General features: G+C 48.6%; 1 protein-coding gene across 2 annotated transcripts in view; it reads left to right on the forward strand.

Annotated features, from left to right (window-relative positions):
- Window positions 1-16783, forward strand: part of Micu1 (mitochondrial calcium uptake 1) — a 136109-nt gene extending 119326 nt beyond the window's left edge. For both annotated transcript variants that reach the window (XM_057751102.1, XM_057751104.1), the window contains exons 11-12: window positions 14989-15078; window positions 15842-16783. In XM_057751102.1, coding sequence (XP_057607085.1) covers window positions 14989-15078; window positions 15842-15999 — 248 coding nt within the window. In that variant the 3' untranslated portion in view covers window positions 16000-16783. The remainder of the gene's footprint in view (window positions 1-14988; window positions 15079-15841) is intronic.
- The last annotated feature ends 5688 nt before the right edge of the window (window positions 16784-22471 follow it).

Raw genomic sequence — 22471 nt, forward strand, 5'->3', positions numbered from 1 at the left:
ATGAACCGCATGCCTGTGTCTCCCAGGACTGCTACAGAAAATTACCACAAACTTGATTTAAAGCAACAGAAATTTATTCTCTCACAGTTGAGTGTTAAAGTCATGGGGCATGAAATGAAGATGCCGGCAGGGCCGTGCTCCCTCCAAAGGCCCTCAAAGAGCAACCTTCCTTGCCTCTTCAGCTTCTGGTGGCTATAGGCGTGTTCCTTGACCTGTGGGTGCATAGCGACCATGTCTGTCCTATCTCTATGTGGCCTTCCCCTCTACATCCCTAAAAGATATCACCTACTTGGTCTTATGAGGTCTCAGAGCCCAGCTAGTAATCCAGGCTATCAGTATCTCAAGGTTCTCAATCACAGCTGCACAGACTACGTCCATTCTCAGCTAGCTCCAACACCTTGTGTCACGGCATCCTGGTCAGTTCTTTCCAGAGAAGGTTTCTGTGTGTAACAGCCCTGGCTGCCCTGGAACTCGCTCTGTAGACCAGGCTGGCCTCAGACTGGGAGTAAAGGCGTGCGCCACCACCACCCAGCCATCCTACTCTTTCTTAGAGCATCTCTCACTGAGTTTGTGTGGAGGTTTGCACATTGCTGTGTAGACTGTCTGCCATTCAGACTAAATTCTTACGACTTCCTGTTATTCTCTATGCCTAAAGCAACACCTAAGATAGACTAAGTTCTACTACAGCAATTCCAGGCCTTTCCTCCTCTCGCCACAAAACTGTGTAAATTTTAGTACTGAGATGAACCCCAGAAGAAAGGACGCATGGTCCGGTGGTTAAGAACACAGGCTTTAGGCTGGGAAGTGGCTCAGTTGGTAGAGTTTTTGCCTACCATGCACAAAGCTGAGGGTTTGGTCCCCAGCACCACCTGCTAACCCATGAATGTTATCCTAGTGTTTAGGAGTAGAGAGGCAGGATGGGAATCTCAAGGCCAACTCCGGTTACATAGTGTGAAGCCAGCCAGGGCTTCAGGAGACCCTGACTCTAAAGAACACAGGCACTCATGTCACCCTGCCCCAGCTTGTCTTGGCTGCTACCATGTACAGGCTGGGCGGCATTGACTTGTTCTGTGGTTTTAAAGTAAGGATAAAGATACTAACTCATAGGGTGTCATAGGACGAATGCACGCAGAACTGTCACCTTGTGCGTTTGCTAAAGGTCCTGTTCCAAAGTTGATAACATGACCACAGTATGATGCTGCTCGTGTATTTATTTAGCCAGCAACACAGCTGCTGTCCTGGCCATGGGGTTCTATCCTCACGAAGCTCTCAGGAGTAGAGGCAAGATGAGTATACGGGCAGTCTAGTTAGCATGGGAAGTGATAATAAGCAGGGAAATGTGGAGATTTGGGGTGGAACCCCGACACAGCTGTGGTCACAGAAGCAGAGCAGGGTTGAAGCAGCCAACCCTCTGTCCTGCCTCTTCTCAGTCTCAGATGCTCTCAGTCTCAGCTGTCTCCTTTTTTTCTGGAAAGGTTAAGACCTTCAAACACTGGCATCTTTCCTAGGCCCTGGCACCGTTTCCTCCTTGGCTAGTTTAGAGCTCACAAATCAACCCCGAAGCAGAGTTGAGCAGAGTTTCCCCAAGCAGCGGTGTGATCGATATGGTAATGAGTCCTCCCTAGGTTTGCAGAGAAAAGTGCTCCATAATCTAAATAAGTTGGAAAATACCAGCGTGGCACAGGATTTCTCCCCTAAAGCACTGTTCCTGCTAGCTTTTAATATGCTAATGTCCGTTACTAATCCCCAAAGGAGGGATGCAGTTGCCAGACTTGATTTGCTCCAAAATACCTTTAGTACCTTGGAGATTAATGCTCCGCCGGATAGTTCAAGAGGTCCAAACAGGCAGCAAGTACAGACGGGTGGATATGTGATCAGAGAATATGACCCAGGGATAATATTGGAAGTTTCATTGAGGTGGGGTGGTTTGGTTTGGTTTGGTTTGATTTAGGTTTGTGTGGACCATGTGGTAACCACTCAGATAAAACTCAGCTAAGAATGCAGTGTCCCTGGTGAATCCTGACCTCCTGAAGACATGGCCCCCAGTAAAGACTGGATTTCCACTGTAGGTCATCCTCTCATTTAGCATTGTGAACAGCCAGCTCTGTTGCTCATTCATGCACATAAAATCAAATGCATTGCCTCTGACTGGCTGTCTAAATTATGTAAGTAATCTGCTAGAGAAGTAATGGGAAGTTGAGCACACCCCGTCCCCAGTGCCCTCCTGCGATGATATAGTTCTGCTCTAGCCAGAGCTCAAGAATGAGCTATTGCCTCTCGATCTAAAGCATATCTGTTTCTGCCGGAAGAGTGAAAGGGCCAGGTCCAGGGACCCTGGCAGAAGACACCTCAGGGTATTAGATTTGGTAATTGTGTGCGTCCAGCGTGTCCCTCGTGTCCTCCGAACTGTAATACGTGAGAATAATCACAAGTAATGTCTGCTGCTTTCTTACTCAGACTCTTGCACATAGCTACTTCAACTGAAGGCTCTCATTTCTTCTTTCTGTTTTGGGACAGGGTCTCACTGCATAGCCCTGGCTTCCTAGAACTCTGTGTAAACCAGGCTGGCCTGGAACTCTCAGAGCTCCTCCTGCCTCTGCCTCCTGAGTGCTGGAATTAAAGCCTTGCACCACCACCACCCCAAGCTTTTCTTCATCACTCTGTAGGATAAGAGAATAAATATTAAGTCTGTGGCATAGCTCAGGCTAGATGCTCTTGGCAGCCCCAAGGTGACCTTTTTGAAGCACTGTTCTCACCATTAAACTTCTAGTTTCTTTTGTCTCGGAAGTGACTCGAATCACAAGGGTAACCTCTAAGAGCCCCGTGGCTTCAGATTCTCTGAATCTAAGATTTAGAATAAACACCTCAATCTTTTGCCGTTTAAGTCCTACTGATTTGTTGGGGGAGTCCGAAGTTACTGGTGGGGTAAACAGTTTCTAGCTCATAGCAGGCCTCACATTCCGAACAGACACGCTAGTGCCTCTCTTGCCATTTAAGCGTTCTGAGGTGTTGCCCTTTCGTCGCCTCTGACACCACCACATGTCAGGAACCCCAGAGCAGCTGCCACTGCAAAGCAGTTTCCACAATAGCCATAACATTAAGTGCTTTGTGTACGTTCTTTCTTTAATCCTTAAAACCTAGACTGTGTAGGTGGCATTGTCCCCATTTGATGGGTACAGGAATAGAAGAGGGAGTTTCTTGCTCCTGGCTGCCCAGCTAAACACTGGTAGAGTCAGGACTTAAATTCACATCTCCTTAATCCCAAAGTTTACATGGTCTCTTGACCATCATCTTGCCTCTCAGTATATTCCAAGATTCAGGTAGAGCCCGAGAATCTCTGCTGATGCACAGCCCAGAACACCCTTTGGAGCCGTGCTCCACGGCAGCCTCCAGCTCTTGGCTGTGTCTCCCCAGTTGCCTTGGCTGAGCAGACATGCTGGGGAAATGGCAAGACTAAGTCTTGTTCTCTCGTCCAGAGAGGCCTTATGTTCACCGCAGGCCTGTGACTTGGCCCCCCAAATGAATCAGCCACCTTTAGGGTAAGAATCAAGGCGCACACCTTTAATCCCAGCAGAGGCAGTCAGATCTTTGTGAGTTCAAGGCCAGCCTGGTCTACAGAGCCATTTCCAAAGCAACGAGGGAGAAACAGCCAAGAGCTTGTCTTCTGGAGGCTGCCATGAAACATGGCTCCAAAGGATTTAGCTGCACAGTGTTCTGGACTATACATCAGCAGAGATTCTCAGGCTCTGTGGACCAGGCTGGCCTCAAACTCACAAGCAAGCCACCTGCCTCTGCCTTCCAAGTGCTGGGATTAAAGGTGTGTGTCACCACCTCCAGCTGTAGTTAACTTTTTTAATGTTTGTTTGTTTGTTTGTATGGGTGTTTTGCCTACATGTTTGTCTTGGAGACCGGAAGAAGAGGATGTCATGTCCTCTAGAACTGGAATTACAAATGATTGTGAGCTACTGTGTGGGTGCTAGGAACCAAACCCAACTACTCCAGAAAAGCAGCAAGTGCTTTCAACCACTGAGTCATCTCTCCAGGTCACCATAGTTAACTTTTTACAGTCTTACTAACTTAGATGTTCTAAATTCTTAATTGTAAAGAACTGAAACTTTTTCGCAGTTTCATCATTATCTAAACATGAACCGTGTTTTCTGCCTCCTTATGTCCTGCTCAAGGCCTAGACAATTCCTTGCACACACTAGATGTTCAGTTAGAACAAACAGTAATAAGTGAGAGAATTTATCCTCACCATGGGCAGCCCCCACAAGAGATGGCAGACTGTCCTAAGATATGTCCCTCCTGTTCCTGGTGACAGAATGTACCGCACCGACAAGAGCATCTGGAACAAAGGTTTATGTCAACTCACAGTTCACAGGTGCAGTTCATCATGGCAGGGTGTCGCAGTGACAGCCGGGTAAAATAGCTGCTCCAGTTATGTCTGCAGTCGGGGAGGGGAGAGCAGGGAGTCCTGAATGCGGCAAGAGGTGTACTTACAGACAGTTGTGAGCTGCCAGGTGGTTGCTGGGAATTGAACCCGGGTCCTCTGGAAGAGCAGTCAGCATTCTTAACCACTGAGCCATGTCTCCAGCCCCTCCTTTTTGACTTTTATTCTGTCCCAGCCTGTTGGATGGTGCCTTTCATGTTCAGAATGGGTCTTCTATCTGCAGCTGAGCCTCTCTAGAAGCTTCTTACAGACACACCCAGAGCCGTGTCTCCTACGTGAGTGTAAATCCAGTGAGGATGGCAATGATGGCCAACCGTCGTGTCATGGCCCAGACTTACATTCAAATCCATGTGAAAACGGACTAATTTATAATTATTGGATAAACTGAAAGTCAGCGAAAAGCTGTTGGATTCCCAAAAGAATAGGTGTCAGCTTTTATTTCCTTGTGAGAAAATTTAAAACTTAATCAGACCTTGGCCAGGGCCTCCACCAGATCTCATTTGTGCGGCTTAGAGCTGTGGCTGCAGAAAGGGGTAATGCACACCTGAAAATTGAGGGCAGCTAGATATAAAGTGTGGTGCTGGAGCCTGGGACATTCCCAGCTGTAAACATCACTCCCACCTCTGCTCTCCTGCTTCCTGCTGCTGGCTGTGTAATAAAGGAGGGCAGCTCTGCTGCTGAGAGATGGCGAGTGAGGCTGTCAGGAGCCTCCATACAGCCTTCTGGAGTCCCTACTCAGATCTTGTTTGTGGGGGTCTGGTTTGTTTTTTAGATTTATTTTTATTTTATGTGGTTTGAGTGTTTTGCTTGCACATACGTCCTACATGTATATCTGTGCACCACATGCATGTCTGATGCCTGCAGAGGCCAGAAGAGGCTCTGGATTCACTAGAACTGAAGTTACAGACTGCTCTCATCTACCATGTGAGTGCTGGGATTTGAACCTGGGTCCTGGATCTTCTGGAAGAACAGTCAGTACTCTTAACCACTGAGCCACCTCCCCAGTTTCTCTCCTCAGATCTTAGCAGGGCCTGTAATCCAGGTTTTCAGTTGTTGGCAAAATTCAGCTCATTTACCTTGTGGGACCGAATCCCCCTTTTCCTCCTGGCTCCTAGCTGCTGATTCTCCACAGGCACTCTAGCCCTGCACCCTCTGACAGCATCCCCTTCTTCTCAGTTGCTAGGGAGACCCCCATAGATGAGACTGGCCACGCCATCACCATCGCCATAGCCGTGTAAAGTAAGCCATCTGCAGGAGTGCTGTGCCGTATTCAGTATTCCTAGTCCTGCCCACACTAAACAGGATGGGCCTGTTTGGGCCACCTCAGCCAGTGATTCCAGAAATCCCCACTTCTAGTTTTATCCTCTTTTTAAGACTTTTTCAAAAATTATGTGGGGGTGGAGGAGCAACATATGTGTGTGTGAGTCAGTGCCCACAGAGGTCGGGAGAGGGCATCGGATCCCTGAGAAGTGAACTTGGGTCCTCTGGAAGAGCAGTGCACACTCCTAGCTGCTGAGTCATCTCTCCAGCCCCGAGTTTTTAATTTAAAGGCTTCTAAAGATACGGACATTGTAACCGGCCAGAGCTATTTCATCATTAAAAAAAAATAACATGGAAGTCATAAAGTTTTAGTACTAGGAGGGAGTTTAGAGATCATTTTATTTAAACTCCCACTCTACTGCTCTTGCCCTACAATAAAATCATTAACTTGGAAGGAAACTGACTTGCCCAGCTCCCAGCTAGAGTGGCACAAAACAGCAGAAACTGAGGTTGGCTCGGAACTTCACCACGGTGTTCTTGTCAGCGCGGCACCCCGAAGGACCGGCGATGTTAGAAAGCAGCCTCTGGCGGAGAAGTGGTTTAGCCCTTAGGAGCACTGGCTCCTCTCCCAGAGAACCAGGATTCCCGGCACCTCTATGATCTCTGACAGCCATCTGTAATTCCAGTTGCAAGTGATCTGATGCCCTCTTCTGGCCTTCTTAGGCAAGCACAAGGTATACACATATGCAGGCAAAACACCCATAAAATAATAATAAACACATATAATAATAATAATAATAAATATTTTTAATTTAAAATTTATGTGACGAAAGAGAAGAAAATTCAAAGCCAGGATCTCTCAGACAACCTAGGCAGAGCATGGAGGTAGGAATGCTACAGACATGCGTGGGGAAGGGATTACAAAGCCTGCCCAGAGAGCTTCTGCTGCTAAATCCTGCAGTGTGTGGAAGGCAGCCCTGCACTCCAGTTCATGATTTCCTCTTGTAAAACACTGTTATGTGAAAAGGAGTGCTGGCCAGGATTCCATTCATCTACGGCAAAGTCATCAATTCTTAAAGTAAGATTACGGTGTATGGAAGGAAGCTCAAACCCAAAACAAATGTTTGCTTTATGAGGCATTTCTCGTACAAAGACCTGGTTAATCTTCCCAATTTTCAAGTCACTTAGCATTCTAAAGATTGATTCTGCCTTGACTACATCACTGCGCATATATGATGGCTTTGTAAAATGAGAAACACCCCGAGGAGCGGGCATGCCTTAGGGACTTGGGACTGCTGATGGGAAGAGGGGGAGAGAGGGAGAGAAAGGGAGAGAGAGGGAGAAGGAGGGGGGGCGGAGGCAAACTGCCATCAAAGTCGGCTGACATTATATCCCGCTGAGGAGCAGACCAGGAAAGAGTGGCGACAAGAAGTATGGGCCAACAAGATGGCTCACTTGCTACTAAGCCCCAGGACCCATGTGGTGAAAGAGAGAAGCAATTCCCACAATTTCTCCTTCAACCTCTGCACACACACACACACAGAGGAGAGAGAGAGAGAGAGAGAGAGAGAGAGAGAGAGAGAGAGAGAGAGAGAGAGAGAGATTTTAGGAGCTGGAGAATAGCTCAGTAACTAGAAGTGCTTAGAGATCTTTTGGGGAACCTGGGTTTGAATCCCAGTACCCATATTAAGGGACTCGCCACTGCCCACAACTCCAAAGGGATCTGGTGCCTCTGGCCTCAGAACATATGCACACACACACACACACACACACACATGCATACACATATGCACATACTTGGAAATTAGATCCTGTCACACTGCTTCTTGGTGACTTCAAGGTTTACTGTCGTTAGCAGCCTATGAAGGTGAGCAGTCTGTCAGGCCATGTCAACCCGATGAACTTTAACCTATCTACAGCCAGTTCAGCCTTGAGTGTTGGATGTCACTGAAGCAAGAGGCAGAGTCCAACAAGGATATTGTTATATAAAGAAGGAACCTTCTGCAGATTGAGGATAGAATAAAGGAGGAACACGTTCAGCAAATCACAGCCGTCTTTCCCATGGAATACGCACTCTACAGCTGTTATAGGATGCTGTTTGCATTCTAGGAGGGAATTCTCTCTCAGTCAAGGTGCTGGATGAGCCGAGAACAGCACGGTTTGCTATGTTGCCGCCTTATGGAAAAGGGGGAAGAAGAAGAGGAAATCTTTCATGTGCATGTGTCTGAGGTGCTGCTGGCTCCTCAGTACTGAGGACACTACTGCACACAGCTGAGAGCCAGACCCCACTCTACACCATTTGAACTTTGAAGTAGGTGAATGTATTCCCTAATCAGAAATCACTTTCTGACCAGGCATAGTGGCTCACACCTCTGATTGCAGGACTCAGAAGGCTGAGGCATGAGGATCCAGGAATTTGAGGATAGACGGGCAAGACTCTGTCTCAGTGTGTGCTGGAGGTTAAGGGAGTATGGCCTTGAGACAAGAGCTGGCGTGTTAGGTACCCTTACAAGGAGTGCTTGACTGGCCTCTAATGAAATCCCTCCCAGGGTTTGCCCCCGCCCCGCACCATATGCGCCAGCTCTCGAGTTAGGCCTTTGCACCCTTGCTGCTTCCTGTACTTCATTCACACTGACCCTTCCACCCCACCCTACATCACTCGCTCTCCCATGTGCACAAATGGAAAGCAATCTGCCTTGGCACTCGTTTTGAGTTCACATACAAAATAGACCCACCTCCTCCAAATACGCAGTGCTTCATCATAATTCATGTGGGTTCGCACATAAGAAATTTCTCCATCTTAATAGTGTACGTGCTGTCCCCGTCTAGATCAGGCCTGTCCTGTAGCGTGTCTGTCCTCTAGTGTGTCAGCTGAAAACCTTGACTGCCTAATGGTGCTCTTAGACATGCTTGTCTGAAGCCAGGCGTGGTGGTAGAATATGCCTATAGTCCCGGGACTCGGAAGGCTAAGACAGGCAGCTCATGGAGCCCAGCAGTTAGAGAACAGACCAGCAACACATCTATAATATATATGTATACGTGTGTGCATATATATACGCACACACGTATACATATATATTAAAAAAAAAAACGGGCTGGAGAGATTTCTCAGTAGTTAAGAGCATTAACTGCTCTTCCAGAGGACCTGGGTTCAATTCCCAGAACCCACATGGCAGCTCACAACTGTCTGTAACTCCAAGATCTGACACCCTCACATAGGCATATATGGCAGGCAAAACACCAATGCACATAAAATAAAAATAAATATATTTTCAAAAAAACTCTTGCCATTTTTAGGTAAGATGTGATAGGATTTTCAATGAAGCTAAACACAATACTGGACAATGTAATAAAACTTACAACTTAGTTAGGCTGAACCAGTTTAAGCAAGGGACCCATTGAGGTGGTCATCTGAGATGATGGCACTTGGGATTCAGAAAACCAAACTGCAGCTGTCCTTGGTAGCATGTACTGTTAGGGAGCAGGACCAAGGGTGTCACACAGAGGTACCAGCAGCTCTTGTGGCTAAGATGCCGCCCTGCTCCTTCCTCTTTCCTTTGTTGGCGCTCCTAAACGCCGTCCTTCCCCACACCTCGCCCAAATCATGTTGAAAAGTGAGTAGTAGAGGTGCAGGAGAGTGTATGGAAGATGTTCAAAAAAAGGATGCATGCAAGAAAGGCTCCTCCCGTGTAGCGAGCCTTCCCAGGGCTGAGGCAGCACCTCCTCCCCTACTCGACCTTGGCGCCCACAGGCCGGCTTTTCATTTTCTCCCCTGCAGTCCAGTAAGGCATGACTAATCATGTGAACAACTCAGGACATCATCAGGACATCATTGAAACCTCTGGGTCACCTTTCCGCACACCTTTGTAGGGGGGTGAGATGAGCGTCCTTGTCCAGGCCACCTTTGTGATTTTACTTTTCATGAGGCTGTTGTTTCATACCTGAGCTGTCCCTTCAGTTGTGACGTGAATTCCAAGGGCATGGCTAGTGACCCTCATTTCAGAGAAGGTCGGATCTTCAGTTGGCGGGAATACCGCCTCCCCCCAGTCCTGGCTAGCACTCATCCCTGACAGAAGGCACTGACGATGCCCTAATTTGGCTTTTCTGTTTTCTGGACTCTGTCCCTTTAGAGTGACAGAGTGGGAAGGACCTGGTACTGGCCAGGTAAGAGGTCAATGTGTGTAGGGAAAGAGCGGTAGGGTGTCTTCCACCCAGCGGCCACTAGCTTTGTGACCCTGGAAAGGGACCTCAGTTCCCTGGTTCTCCACACCTCATCACCTCTGCAGTCTCTTCTGGCTCCAGGATTCTCTGGGTCTGTGTGGATGTGTGAGTTTTATCACTCCAGAGCTCCCCTGGGAGGCCGTTGTGTGGTTAATTATGTGTAACCTAATTTCTGACACATTCTTGTAGCGCATGACGTAGTATGGACTTGTCCCCAATGGAGTTATCCGCTCACAGACCACACCAGGCACAGCGCGGGTCCTTCCTGGAGTTGTCAGAGCAGATGGTACCAGATTTTTCTTTTTCTTTTTTAAAATTTTATTTCTTGAGACAGGGTTTCTCTGTGTAGCCTCAGTTCTGCTAGAACTCACTTTGTAGACCAGGCTGGCCTCAGCTTACAGAGATCCTCCTACCTCTGCCTCCTGAGTACTAGGATGGCAGTGGTACCAGATTTTGAGTTTCAGAATTCTACCGATTCTCCCCCATCCGAATCTTAGGTGGACCCTGGGAAGATTATTAAAAGTGTCAAAGGTGATCCTTGGCAACCTAAGCCTTCTCTTTCTTCTGGGACCTTCATTTCCATATGGGCAGATGAGCAACTGGACTCCCAGCACCTCAGTATTATTCCATGGCTCAAGGGGGGAGTGTTTCCTCTGTTCTAACACCAAAGTAACCAGCACAGAAGACTTCTGTGACCTCAAAAAAATATGGGGGCCAGGCGTAGTGGTACATGCCTTTAATCTCAACACTCAGGAGGCATAGGCAGAAGGATATCTGTAAATTCAGGCCAGCCTGGTCTACATAGCAAGTTTCAGGCTAACTGGGACTACACAATGAAACTCTGTCTGGAAAAACAAAAATAAAAATGTGTAGGGATTTCTCCAGCAACATACAAGCAATGAGTTCTACTTGAACCCACTCCCCCAATTTCATTTTGATGTGCCTACCTAGAGCTAGGTCAGATCCTTCTGGTTGAGGTCTCCACCCCCAGAGACTGACCCTGGCCTTCAGACACTAACTAGTACAGCCTTCCTTACCAAGCCTCTGCCCAGCCAGTGTGACAGGGCTCAGTTGACTCGTGAGAGAGACTCAAAGGACTCGGGCAAGCACAGAGGTTATTGGTTTGTTTCCGATGCGGAGAGGAGGAGCAGGAAGCTTCTGTGCCTTCCCACCATCCTCCAGGAACCCCCACATGACAGCAGTCTGGAAGCTCTCCAAATGCTGTGCTCAGAGAGTCTTAGGGGCTTCATTACACAGCACGAGTGAATGACTCAGTAGCCACTGGGGACCAGCTCAGCGGGTTAGAGGGCATAGCTAGAAAATCCCTACAAGATTTGGTCTTTCCTGTGACCAGCGTCCATCTTGAAACTACCCATATGCTATTGGCACCAGTCATCTCTTTGACACACACGATACCCCACTTGGGCAGTCACAAGGATACTAGCTCTTATGTCAAAAAACTTGAAAAACTGTCTTAGTCACTTGTCTCATCTGTGTGACAGAACACCTGTCGAAAGACACTTAAGAGGCTAGAAGGATGGCCAGTGAGTAATATCACTTGCTGTGCATGCAAAAGGACCTGGATTATAAATTGGCTGGGCATGGCCAGGCATACACCTGCAACACCGGGACTTTGGGGGCCAGAGACAGGACGATTGCTGGGGCTTGATGGCCACCAGCTTAGCTCCAGGTTCCTGAGAGGCCTGGCCTCGGGAGAATAGGGAGTAATGGAGCAGAACATTCAGCATCATGACGTCACCCTCTGCCCTCTACATGGCACGCACGCAAAATGAAAGCAGGGAGAGGGAGGTGGGACTTGACTTTGGCTAAGCTTGAAGGTACAGTCTATCATGGCAGGGAAGGTATTGCTGCGTGGAAGGCGTGGTGGTGGCAGGGAAGGCGTGGCAGCAGGAGCTTGGGCTAGCATTGGCTCCTCCATCAGGAAGCAGAGGATAGATATTTGTGTTCAGTTCACTTTCTCCTTTTTCTTTAGTCCAGGACCCCAGCCCAGGGGGTTATACTGACTACATTTGGGATGGACCTTTTCATCTCAACCCAGTAACATCCTCACAGACATGCACAGGGGTTTGTTTCCATGGTGATTTTAATATCAGCAGGTTGCCAATGGAAATTAGCGATCACAGGAGACCAAGTGTGTATTTCAGAATCACAGTCACCAAATAGGGGAAGCCAAGAGTGCAGTAGCAACAGCAGACAGACCCAGGAAAGTTAAGGTCTGCGGGGGAGGGGAGTTCTCCTCACTGTGGTTTAATCAGTGTGATTCAGACAGGCTGAAAACAGTGTGAATGAGCCTGCTCTCCAGAGCAGCTGCCAAGCACTTGGCTTGTGATCTGCTGTCATCCCACTTGTCCCAAGAGCGTCCAACTTGACAGCTCACCAGCGAGTTGGTTTGTTCTCTCCTGTTGTGATTCATATACCCTGGGGGCCTCTCCAAGGATCCTGTGCTGTGAAAAGGGCACCCCAGCAAGACTGTGCCCATCCCCGGGAGCCACAATGCCTTAGCCCTGTAGTACACAGACCATTAGCGCCCCCTCGAGGTGGTATGGGGCATGATCTCTGACCGCCCTGTGAGGGGTAGCCTTTGTAAGGAAATGTTCTGACTGCAGCCTCCAGGAGTCCCTATGCTCCAAGCACTTAATACCAGCCTAATGAGCTCCGTGATGGAAATTGTCAAGAGCTCTCGCTGACATCCTGGAATACTGCTTACTAGTTTATAAGAGCAGAGTGCTGTCTGCATGGGAGAAAGACGAGTCTTAGAACAACAAGATTGGCGAGGCATTCTACCCTGGGAGAACGGAGACTCTGGAGCAAAGCAGGAAGGCAGTTGTCAGAGCAGATGAAACACGAGATTGAGGTAAAGTGCAGAAAGTGGTACGGCCAGCAGAAAGCACATTCTAGCACACACGAGGTTCTCAGGCCCCTCGCAGGACTCCTCTGTGGCCTTGGAGGGAGGTGCAGTGGGTAGCAGTGTTCTCATCCCGTTCTCCCTGAGCGATATCCCAAAGTCAAACCTTAGGAGATCTCCCCACCAGCTTTCGTCATTTTAGCTCCCTTGGCAGTTCCTAATCTTCTTACAAACTGCCTTTTGACCTCCCCTTCCTCTTCCCCTGCTCTTTCTTGTCTTCCTCCTCATCTTCCTCCCTCTTCTCCATTCAGTTGAGTTAGCAGCCATCGGTTCTCCCTGCAAGACTCAGTTTCTCAAGCTTGGCACTGTACTTCTGACCAGCCCCAACACATGGCACATGAAAACTTACCACAGACGCTTCTGCCTAAATCTTTTTGTTCCAAAAAGCATCGGCCTCCTTCACTCTAAGTCACAGGCTGGGAATAAGGGTGACCTCAACCGTGGCCAAGGAGGGAGACGCTGGCGCTTCCCACCTTCCTGAACAGCCCTGTTCCCCTTGAGCTCAAGGTTTTGAATGTGGAGGAGCCGGAGCTGTTTCCAGATACTTCCACCCCGTTCGTCACCCTCACACCCTAAAATAAACACCAATAAGCCGCCCCTGTGTGCCAAGCAACCTCAATAGCCCCCTTGTGGCATCGTCTGATTTTGAATATGGGAGAAGTAAACCCTAAACTGTCAAGCGACTCCGTCAGGGTGGAGCCTCACAGAAAACCCTGTCTTAGTGACACCTTGCTCGGCTCTGCCCCACCATGGTATCCGTGTCTGCTGACCTTGGGGCCAGGGTGCTGGATGTAGATGGAGGTGACAGATGCTAAATGAGAGAGCAAACTGGTGAGAGGAACTGATGCTGACGTCTGAAATAGCAGAGGCCACAGATGCCATTGCTGGTCCACAGGCTGCTGGGGAGTCTAAGCTAATGGCTGCACAAGTTAGTCCATACCCAGAACTCCGTCCTTTTCGTTTTTCTTTTTCTTAATTTATTTTATGTATGTGAATGTTTTGCTTGCAAGTATATATGGGTATCTTGTATGTGCCTGGTGCCTAAGGAAGTCAGAAGAGGGCTTCCGATGCCTGGGACTAGAGCACGGATGCTTGGGAATCACCATGTGGATACTGAGACTCAAACCCAGGTCCTCGTCAAGAGAAGTACGTGCTCTTAACCACGGAGCCATCTCTCCAGCTCCTTCTCTTGTCATCGTTTCACTTCACTTTGGGGTTGACCTGTAGGCAGTAATGTGATTGATAACCACAGGTAGGCCAAGTGAGAGTGATGACAGCGGAAATTGCCTACTTCTTCCTGGCTTGTCTTTCCTGGGAAACCAGTTCCACATGACTGCTGTATTTCATCGTAAATGTCAGGGAAGGAAAATGGCAAGAGAAGAAAGCTTCTCTACTGAGGTTAAAAAAAAATGGTGTGTTGGTCTGGTGAGGCCGAATGCCCTGCTTCTCCAGGACTACAGCTAAGAGAAGTGGATAGCGGAAGCAGTGTCTTTTTGTGTAGCTCAGTTAGCCTTGGACTCTGTTTCTCCTGCCTCAGCTCCTGAGTGCTGGGGTCCTGTACCCCATGCTCTGTTCAGAATCGGGAGTCCTTTGTTTACTTCATGCCTCTAACACATAGCAGCAATACAAAAGAAAAGACCCTGAAGTCAGGCAGTGGTGGTGCACACCTTTAATCCCAGCACTTGGGAGGCAGGGGCAGGCAGATCTCTGTGAGTTCAACGCCAGCCTGTCTACAGAGTAAGTTCTAAGACAGCCAGAGCTACACAGAGAAACCCTGTCTCAAAAAAAATAAAAATAAAAAGCAGACTCTAAGGTATAAGGGTATGGAGTCTTGGATAAAAATTCAATTCTCATTTTCTTTTCTTTCTTTTCTTTCTTTCTTTTCCTTTTAATTCCTTGAGCTTTGGTTTTGGATTTGACACAGATTCTCACTGTATAGCCCTGCCGCCCTCAGATTCTTGACTCTTCTTCCTCACCAGCTGCAATTGCAGATGTGCACCCCCACAGATGACCTCATTTCCTCAAATATGACCTCAATACAGTCGCCAGGTTTTGCATGGGTTAGCCCACACCTGGAGAAAGGAGAGTGGAGGTACCTGTCAGCGCTAACCAAGCATCTTTCTCCCCTCAGTGACCATGCAGCAGGTGGCCAGGACAGTGGCGAAGGTGGAGCTCTCAGACCACGTGTGTGACGTGGTGTTTGCACTCTTTGACTGCGACGGTGAGTGGGGTCCTGTGGGGTGTGGAGGGTGAGCTGGGCCTCGCTGTATTCCTGGACCCTGTTTATAGCGGGACTGTTGTCTATGCAGCAGCTTGGCCTTGGCACCGTGAGCTTGAAGATACCACCCTGAGCCCCAGTTTGTGTTTTCCACTTCCTTGGATTTTTTTTTCTAGTTTTTGTTTTGTTTTGTCACGTTGAGATGGGATCTCATTATGTAACAACAACAACAAAATGAGAGGAGAGAGAGAGAGAGAGAGAGAGAGAGAGAGAGAGAGAGAGAGAGAGAGAGAGAGAGTCAGATTCAGCTTGGGGAGGACGTGTAAGCCCAGGGTCAAGGCTAAGCAGAGTAGGATGGCCAGGCAAAGGGCAGCGGCAACACCTTCCAGATGTCCACACCCCGAGAGGTCCTAATGCCTTGCTACTTGAATTCTCCAGCAACCACACAGCTCCCCTGCACACCAGCATCCTCTGTCTGCACCATGGTAGCACTTACCCCACCACTGATGTGCCGTGTCTCTCCTGCAACCTGGGAGTGTTCCCTGGACCAACACACAAAGCGCATGCATTCATCCTTGTCCTCACACAGGACCTGACTTCCGCTCTAGTCTCAGTGTCAGTGGCTAGAAGGACAGAGCAGCTCACCCTAAGCCAAGAGAGATGAACTTGGCTGAGTGTGTGCTGGGCTGCAGGGCCCACGGGGTGTGAGGGACGGGATTTTCTCCCGGAGTTTCTACTTACACCTCTGTTTTTCCTCATCCTCCAGGCAATGGGGAGCTGAGCAATAAGGAGTTTGTTTCCATCATGAAGCAGCGGCTGATGAGAGGCCTGGAGAAGCCCAAGGACATGGGCTTCACCCGGCTCATGCAGGCTATGTGGAAATGTGCCCAGGAAACTGCCTGGGACTTTGCTCTGCCCAAATAGGGTCCCACTGCCTGCACCCTAGCACCTGGACCCCTGGAGCGGCCCTTCATGCTGCTGCTGCTGCTGCTTCTGAGAGTAGTTGTCCCCCTCTTTCTGGGAGTGACCTCTGGGCTCAGCGGGCTTCCCTCTTCACCCTTCCCTGACCCAGTCAGTTGCTACTAGACTTCAAGTTGGCTGCCAGATGAAAGGTTTTTAAAAACATGGACAAGTCTTCAAAGTGGAGACTTTAGCTCCTTCGACTAGTGCCCTATGGATAAAGAATGCAGGGAGACTTCTGGATACCCACCAGCCCTGGGGAGCCCCCCTCTCCAGGCTCTCCCCCTCCTGACACCCACCAGCCCTGGGGAGCACCCACCCCTCCAGGCTCCCTCCCTCCCGACACCCACCAGCCCTGGGGAGGCCCCCCTCTCCAGGCTCTCTCACTGTGGGTTTATCTTAAGAACATCCCCTGCTCTTCTTCCTCCTGCTGTTCCTAAACTGCAAGTTTGAAAATACTCTGGCGGGCAAGAGGAAGTCTGTGAGAAATGATAATGAAGGCGACCCTGGCGCCCCGAGCTGGCAGGAGGCCTGGTTGGAGGATCTGTGTCAGACACTGCAGCTCCAGGAAGGCCTTGCGCTCCCAGTAGAATTCCAGAGTCAAAGGAGCTGCCTCATGGTCCTCGGTGCCCTCATTTCCCTCCAAGGCTCCCAGCGTCACTTTCCCTCTCTATGGGCTTGCCGAGCCCAGACCCAGCTCAGCCGATCCTCCCTGTCTAAACACTCATAAAATATCACTTTAATTATACCAGTTTGCAGTAAATATCCCCAAGAATTCTCACATCCTTTCTTTGGGGCCTCTCCTCCGGCCCTTTGTTTTGTCCCAATGTGGTAGACCCCGTTCTCACCAGAGGCTGTGGCAGCTTGAAACAGGGGCACAGAGTGAGGGTACTTGTCTTCAGGTGACTTTGTCCCGCCCAATTGGAGTAATGTTTCATTTGGAACTGGAATTCACAGTCCCTGACAAGAAATCTCCCTGGGGCTAGACTCTGAGCATCCGATTGGTGGACCTGCATTTTCAGAACCCTGGCAACATTGGCCTCTGCTAGACTCAGGTCTACCACTCTGTGTGGTGTTGAGCCGGTCATTCCCTGCCTGTTCCCTCAGCTGTTAAAGGGCAGGTTGAGCTGAATGGACCCTCAGATCCTTCCCATGAGCCTCTGTTTCAGCTCAGCCTCAGTGTGGCCCTCCACCCTAACTCAGAACATGGCCAGAGGTTATGGGGCAGCAAGAGTGCTGGCAACTCTGTCTTCACCTGCACAGGAGAACAGAAGGTGACATTTCCTCCAGGGCCTCTCTTCCAGGAGGCCAGCTTGGCTCTCCACTGAGTCCGCTGCTTCCTGCCTCTTAGGCGCCCTGTTCTCTCCAGTCTGCCTGGAGTCTAAGTACAGGCCTTACAGTGCTGGGTGCTCTTAGCCTGGGGCATCATGCAGTGTGAGCCCAGAATCCATGCTCGCCCTTCCCATGGTCCCATTCTCCAGAAGTCCATCCACGACCTCAGTGGGGGCCTTCATTTCTCCCCACAAGAAGAGCCCTTCAGGGGAGAAGCTGGGCTTCCTTAACCTGAGATTCAGTGTGATCCAGGGAAATGAGAGATCCCAGAGACGGTTGCTAAGCAAAGGGGACTTGAGAATGTGCCAGTTTTTAAAAATCAAAATTTTAATTACTTCTAGTGCCCCACTTACTTTCAGCTATGGCTGAAGCTCATACTTTAGAAAAAGGAGAGACTTGGACAATGGCTGCTGCCACATGGAGTAGGAGGGGCTTCAAGGTCCCAGGAGCCGATGCTAAGACTATGCACCCTCTGCAAGCCTTGCATAGATCAAGCCCATGGGAACCATGAGACAAGTCAGACTGGCTCACCTGTGGGCTTCCACTGCCACCTGCTGGCAAAATGGCTCAGTGCAAAAAGACTAGCTTGCCCGCAGGGGTTGGCTGGCACAAGGCAGGGCAGAAAGAACCATTAAGAAAGGACCCAGTTACAGCTGAGAGAAGAAAAGGCTTTAGTGTATTGGTCTCTGGCTTTAGAACACGAATAGTAATAGGTAAGCGTGTATTGTTTACACTATTCTATGTGACCTTCGCTGATCAGCTGTGTTGAGCAAGGTCTTGGAGGAGCATGCATCCTAGAGAGAAAACAGGAAGAAGCGACAAGCTCCTAAGTACAGAGAAGCAGGCTGGCTGGATCTCAGCCTGTACATTCCCAGCAGGCCTGCAGAAGACGTGGGACTTGGGTTTGTTTGGTTGTTGTTGTTTTAAATATACTTATGAGGAGTCTATTTAAATAGACTGGGTGGTTTTTGTTTGTTTTGGGGGTGGGTTGTCTGTTTGGTTGGTTGGTTGGTTTTGGTTTTTCAAGATAGAGTTTCTCTGTGTAACAGCCCTAGCTGCCCGGGAACTAGCTCTTGTAGCCCAGGCTGGCCTCAAGCTCACAGAGCTCTGCCTGCCTCTGCATTCCCAGAGCTCACCCTGAATTTTTTAATTTATTTTTATTTTGTATACATATTGGTGTTTTACCTGCAAGTATGTATGCGGGAATCAGATCCCCTGGAACAGGAGTTACAGACAGCTCTAAGATGTCATGTGGGTGCTGGGAATCGAACCCTGGTTCACTCAAAGAGCAGCCAGTGCTCTTAACCGCTGAGTCATTTCTCCAGTCCACAGCCCTGCATTTTTGAATGCGATTTTTCTTGAGATGTATTAAGTAGGCTTCAGTAGGATCCACAGTGAACCTTAAGTCCCCCTAGAAGCCTGTATCAGGCTGCAGAGCTGAAAGGAAGTTAACGGATTTAAAAGGTGAGGTCAGAGGTGTGTGACTGGAGGAGGGGCAAGCATGGAGCATGGAACTTGGAGGACAGTGAGGTTGTCAATCACTCAGGATAGGACCAGACTTGTGATTGGGTAGTACAGTGTTGCAGTTGGTCCTCATGGCCCCGCAAAGCTGAGAGAAGAGGCGGGATTAGGCAGAAGGTGAGCCATTTTTCAGAATGTAGAGGTTGGGGATGGATAGGTGGTCAGCAGTTAAGAGCATTTGTTCTCAAAGAGGATCCAGGTTCTGTTCCCAGCCAGTACATGGCAGCTGTCTGGACCCAGAGTTCCAGGGGATCTGAAGCCCTCTTGAATTCCAAAGGCACTAGGCATGCACGTGGTACACACATAAATGTTTAAAAAAGAGAATATGAAGATGCCTGCAGGGCATAAAGAGGGAAGGATCTTGTAGGTAGGCCATGTATAAGGTTCCAAACCCAAGAAAGGGGGCAAGAACAGAGCTCTGGCTTAGGAGTCTCCCCAAAAATGATACACTCCCAATTTCAAGGCCACTCGTCCATTAACACATGAACTCCCCCGGGGTCAGTTTCCATCTGTGAAACGCTGGTAGCTGCTCCATCTCCCTCAAGAGAAGCCTGGATAGAGGTTGAAACAAAGGGATTTTGAATTTAAAAATAATTACATATGACAGGCCAGCCAAGGGACAGGCCAAGTTTGGTAGAAGTATGGCTGCCATGTGCCTGTCTCTTGCCAGCATCCAGAGAACGTAGGACAGTGTGGGGCTTCAGAGGTGCCAAAGGGATATAGTCACGAGTCCGCTCTACAAATAGCTGAAATGCCAAGTGAGATGGCCTACGATCCCAGCACCCTGGAAGGGTAAAGCAAGAGGATCGCAAATTGGAGGCCAGCTTAAACTTCACAGCCTCCAGAAAAAAGGTGTTTTTGTCTTTGCAAGTGTGTGTCCCTGTGTGCATCAATGGGGCTGGTGCACACAGAGACCAGAGGACAGCAGGCAACTGGCTTCTCCTTTGAAATTTTAACTATTTTTTAGAATTGTGTTTGCATGTGTCCCTGTGTGGAGATATGTGCACATGACTACAGGTGCCCGCAGAGGCCACAAGAGGTCACTGGATCTCCTGGAGCTGAAGTTACAGGGGGTTGTAAGCCTCCCAACAGGGGGGGGCTGGGAATGAACGCTGGTCCTCGGAAAGAACAAAAGAACGGTGTGCACATTTAATGGCTGAACTTCCTCCCCAGTTCCACATTCCACCTTACTTTTCAAGGCAGGGTCTCCCACCGAGTTTGGGGTTCATCATTCAGCTGTGGTCAGCATAGTGCGGGGATCCCGACTCCACCTCTCCATTGCTGAAATTAAGGGTGCACGCCACTGTGCAAAGCAGCTTAAGTGGGTACAGGAGACCAGACTCCAGGCCTCATGCTCATTGTGAAGCATGTTCCCAACTAAGCCATCTCTCCAGCCATGTCCCCAAACTCATGGCATTTATTTTAATACTTTCCTGGGGCCAAAGAGACAGCTTGACACATCGAGGCACTTGATGCCAAGCCTGATGACCTCAGTTTGATCTCTGGGACCCACATGATGGAAAAAGAACTGAATTTCTAAAATCATCCTCTGGTTATCACACATGCTTCAAGGCATGAGTGCTATCCCGACTCCATTTGTACGTGTGCACATACACAATAAGGAAATGAAAAACTTAATCCTAGTACTCTGGAGGCAGAGACAGGCAGATCTCTGAGTTTGAGGCCAAAGTTGTATGCATATATAGAGAGAGTACCAGGATTGCCAGGAATACATAGAGAAATCCTCTCTTGGGAGCAGGGGAGAAAGAAAAGGGTGGTGGCACATGCCTTTAATCCCAGTATTTGGGAGATCTCTGAATTTGAGACCAGCCTGGTCTACAAAGTGAGTTACCGGCCAGCTAGAGCTACACAGAAACACCCTCTTTTAGGAGAGAGAGAGACAGAGAGAGAGAGAGAGAGAGAGAGAGAGAGAGAGAGAGAGAGAGAGAGGAGAGAGAGAGAGGAGAGAGGGAATGAAGAAAGAAAAGGGATGGAGCCCGAAGAGAAAATCCAGTTACCTATCAGCCATTCATGCTCCTGGGTGAATTATGTTCATCACCGGCAATGTGAAGTTTACATTTGCTTTCCTTTTCTCTTTGGCAGTGTGAGGGATTGATCTCGGGGGTCTCATGCATGCTAGACAATGGGTCCACCTCCAACAAGTCTGGCATACAGAAGGGAATCCCAACAAAGATAAAATAGATGACCTGATTTATTAGATGCAATTTTACTATGTTAAAGTTAAAACCTTGGTCGTCAAAAAAAAAAAAAAAAAAAAAAAGTTAAAACCTTCCTTTTTTATTTAAACAGAAAAGGGGAGATGATGTGGGATTCCCTTCTGTATGCTATGAATATGTTTTATTACCATTGATTAATAAAGAAGCTACTTTGGCCTATGAATATAGCTAGGCAGGAAAACTAAACTGAATGCAGGGAGAAAGGCGGAGTCAGGCAGATGCCATGTAGCCGCCCAAGAAGCAAGATGTGAGGTAACAAACCATGAGCCTTGTGGTAAAATATAAAATAATAGAAATGGGTTAATTTAAGATGTAAGAGTTAAACCAGGCAGTGGTGGCACACACCTTTGATCCCAGCACTCAGAAGGCAGAGGCAGGCAGATCTCTGTGAGTTCGAGGCCAGCCTGCTCTATAAAAGCTAGTTCCAGGACAGCTAGGATTGTTATACAGAGAAACCCTGTCTTGAAAAAAACAAAACAAACAAACAAAAAAAGATATAAGAGCTAGCTAGAAGCCGGGCAGTGATGGTGCACGCCTTTAATCCCAGTACTCGGGAGGCAGAGGCAGGCGGATCTCTGTGAGTTCAAGGCCAGCCTGGTCTACAAGAGCTAGCTCCAGGACAGGTTTCAAAGCTACAGAGAAACCCTGTCTCGAAAATAATAATAATAATAATAAATATAGTTTTGTGTGATTATTCGGGTCTAGATGGCTAGGAAACAAAAGTGCAGTCTCCATTTACAGAAGATCTGTGATGAGTCAATCTGTCTTTCCTTCCCTCTTTCCCAACCTTTCCTTCCTGGATATCATAAAGTGAAGTGTTCATTATTCTGCTGTCAGGGTGACACAGACCACAGCCATGGAGCAAGCCAACCACAGACAGAAACCAGGAACCACCAAGCTGTGGTGGTGCACACCTTTAATTCCAGCACTTGGGAGGCAGAGGCAGATCTCTGTGAGTTCAAGGCCAGCCTGGTCTACAAGAGCTAGTTCCAGGACAGGCTCCAAAGCCACAGAGAAATCCTGTCTCGAGAAAGAGAAAGAAAGAAAGAAAGAAAGAAAGAAAGAAAGAAAGAAAGAAAGAAAGAAAGAAAGAAAGAAGGAAGGAAGGAAGGAAGGAAGGAAGGAAGGAAGGAAGGAAGGAAGGAAGGAAAGAAAGAGAGAGAGAGAAAAGGAAAAGAGAAAAGAAAAGAGGGCTGGAGAGGTGGCTCAGAGGTTAAGAGCACTGACTGCTCTACCAGAGGTCCTGAGTTCAATTCCCAGCAACCACATAGTGGATCACAACCATCTGTAATGAGATCTGATGCTCTCTACTGGCCTATAGTATATATGTAGGCAGAATACTGTAT

Source organism: Chionomys nivalis, chromosome 19, assembly GCF_950005125.1.
Source record: "Chionomys nivalis chromosome 19, mChiNiv1.1, whole genome shotgun sequence".
NCBI lineage: Eukaryota > Metazoa > Chordata > Mammalia > Rodentia > Cricetidae > Chionomys > Chionomys nivalis.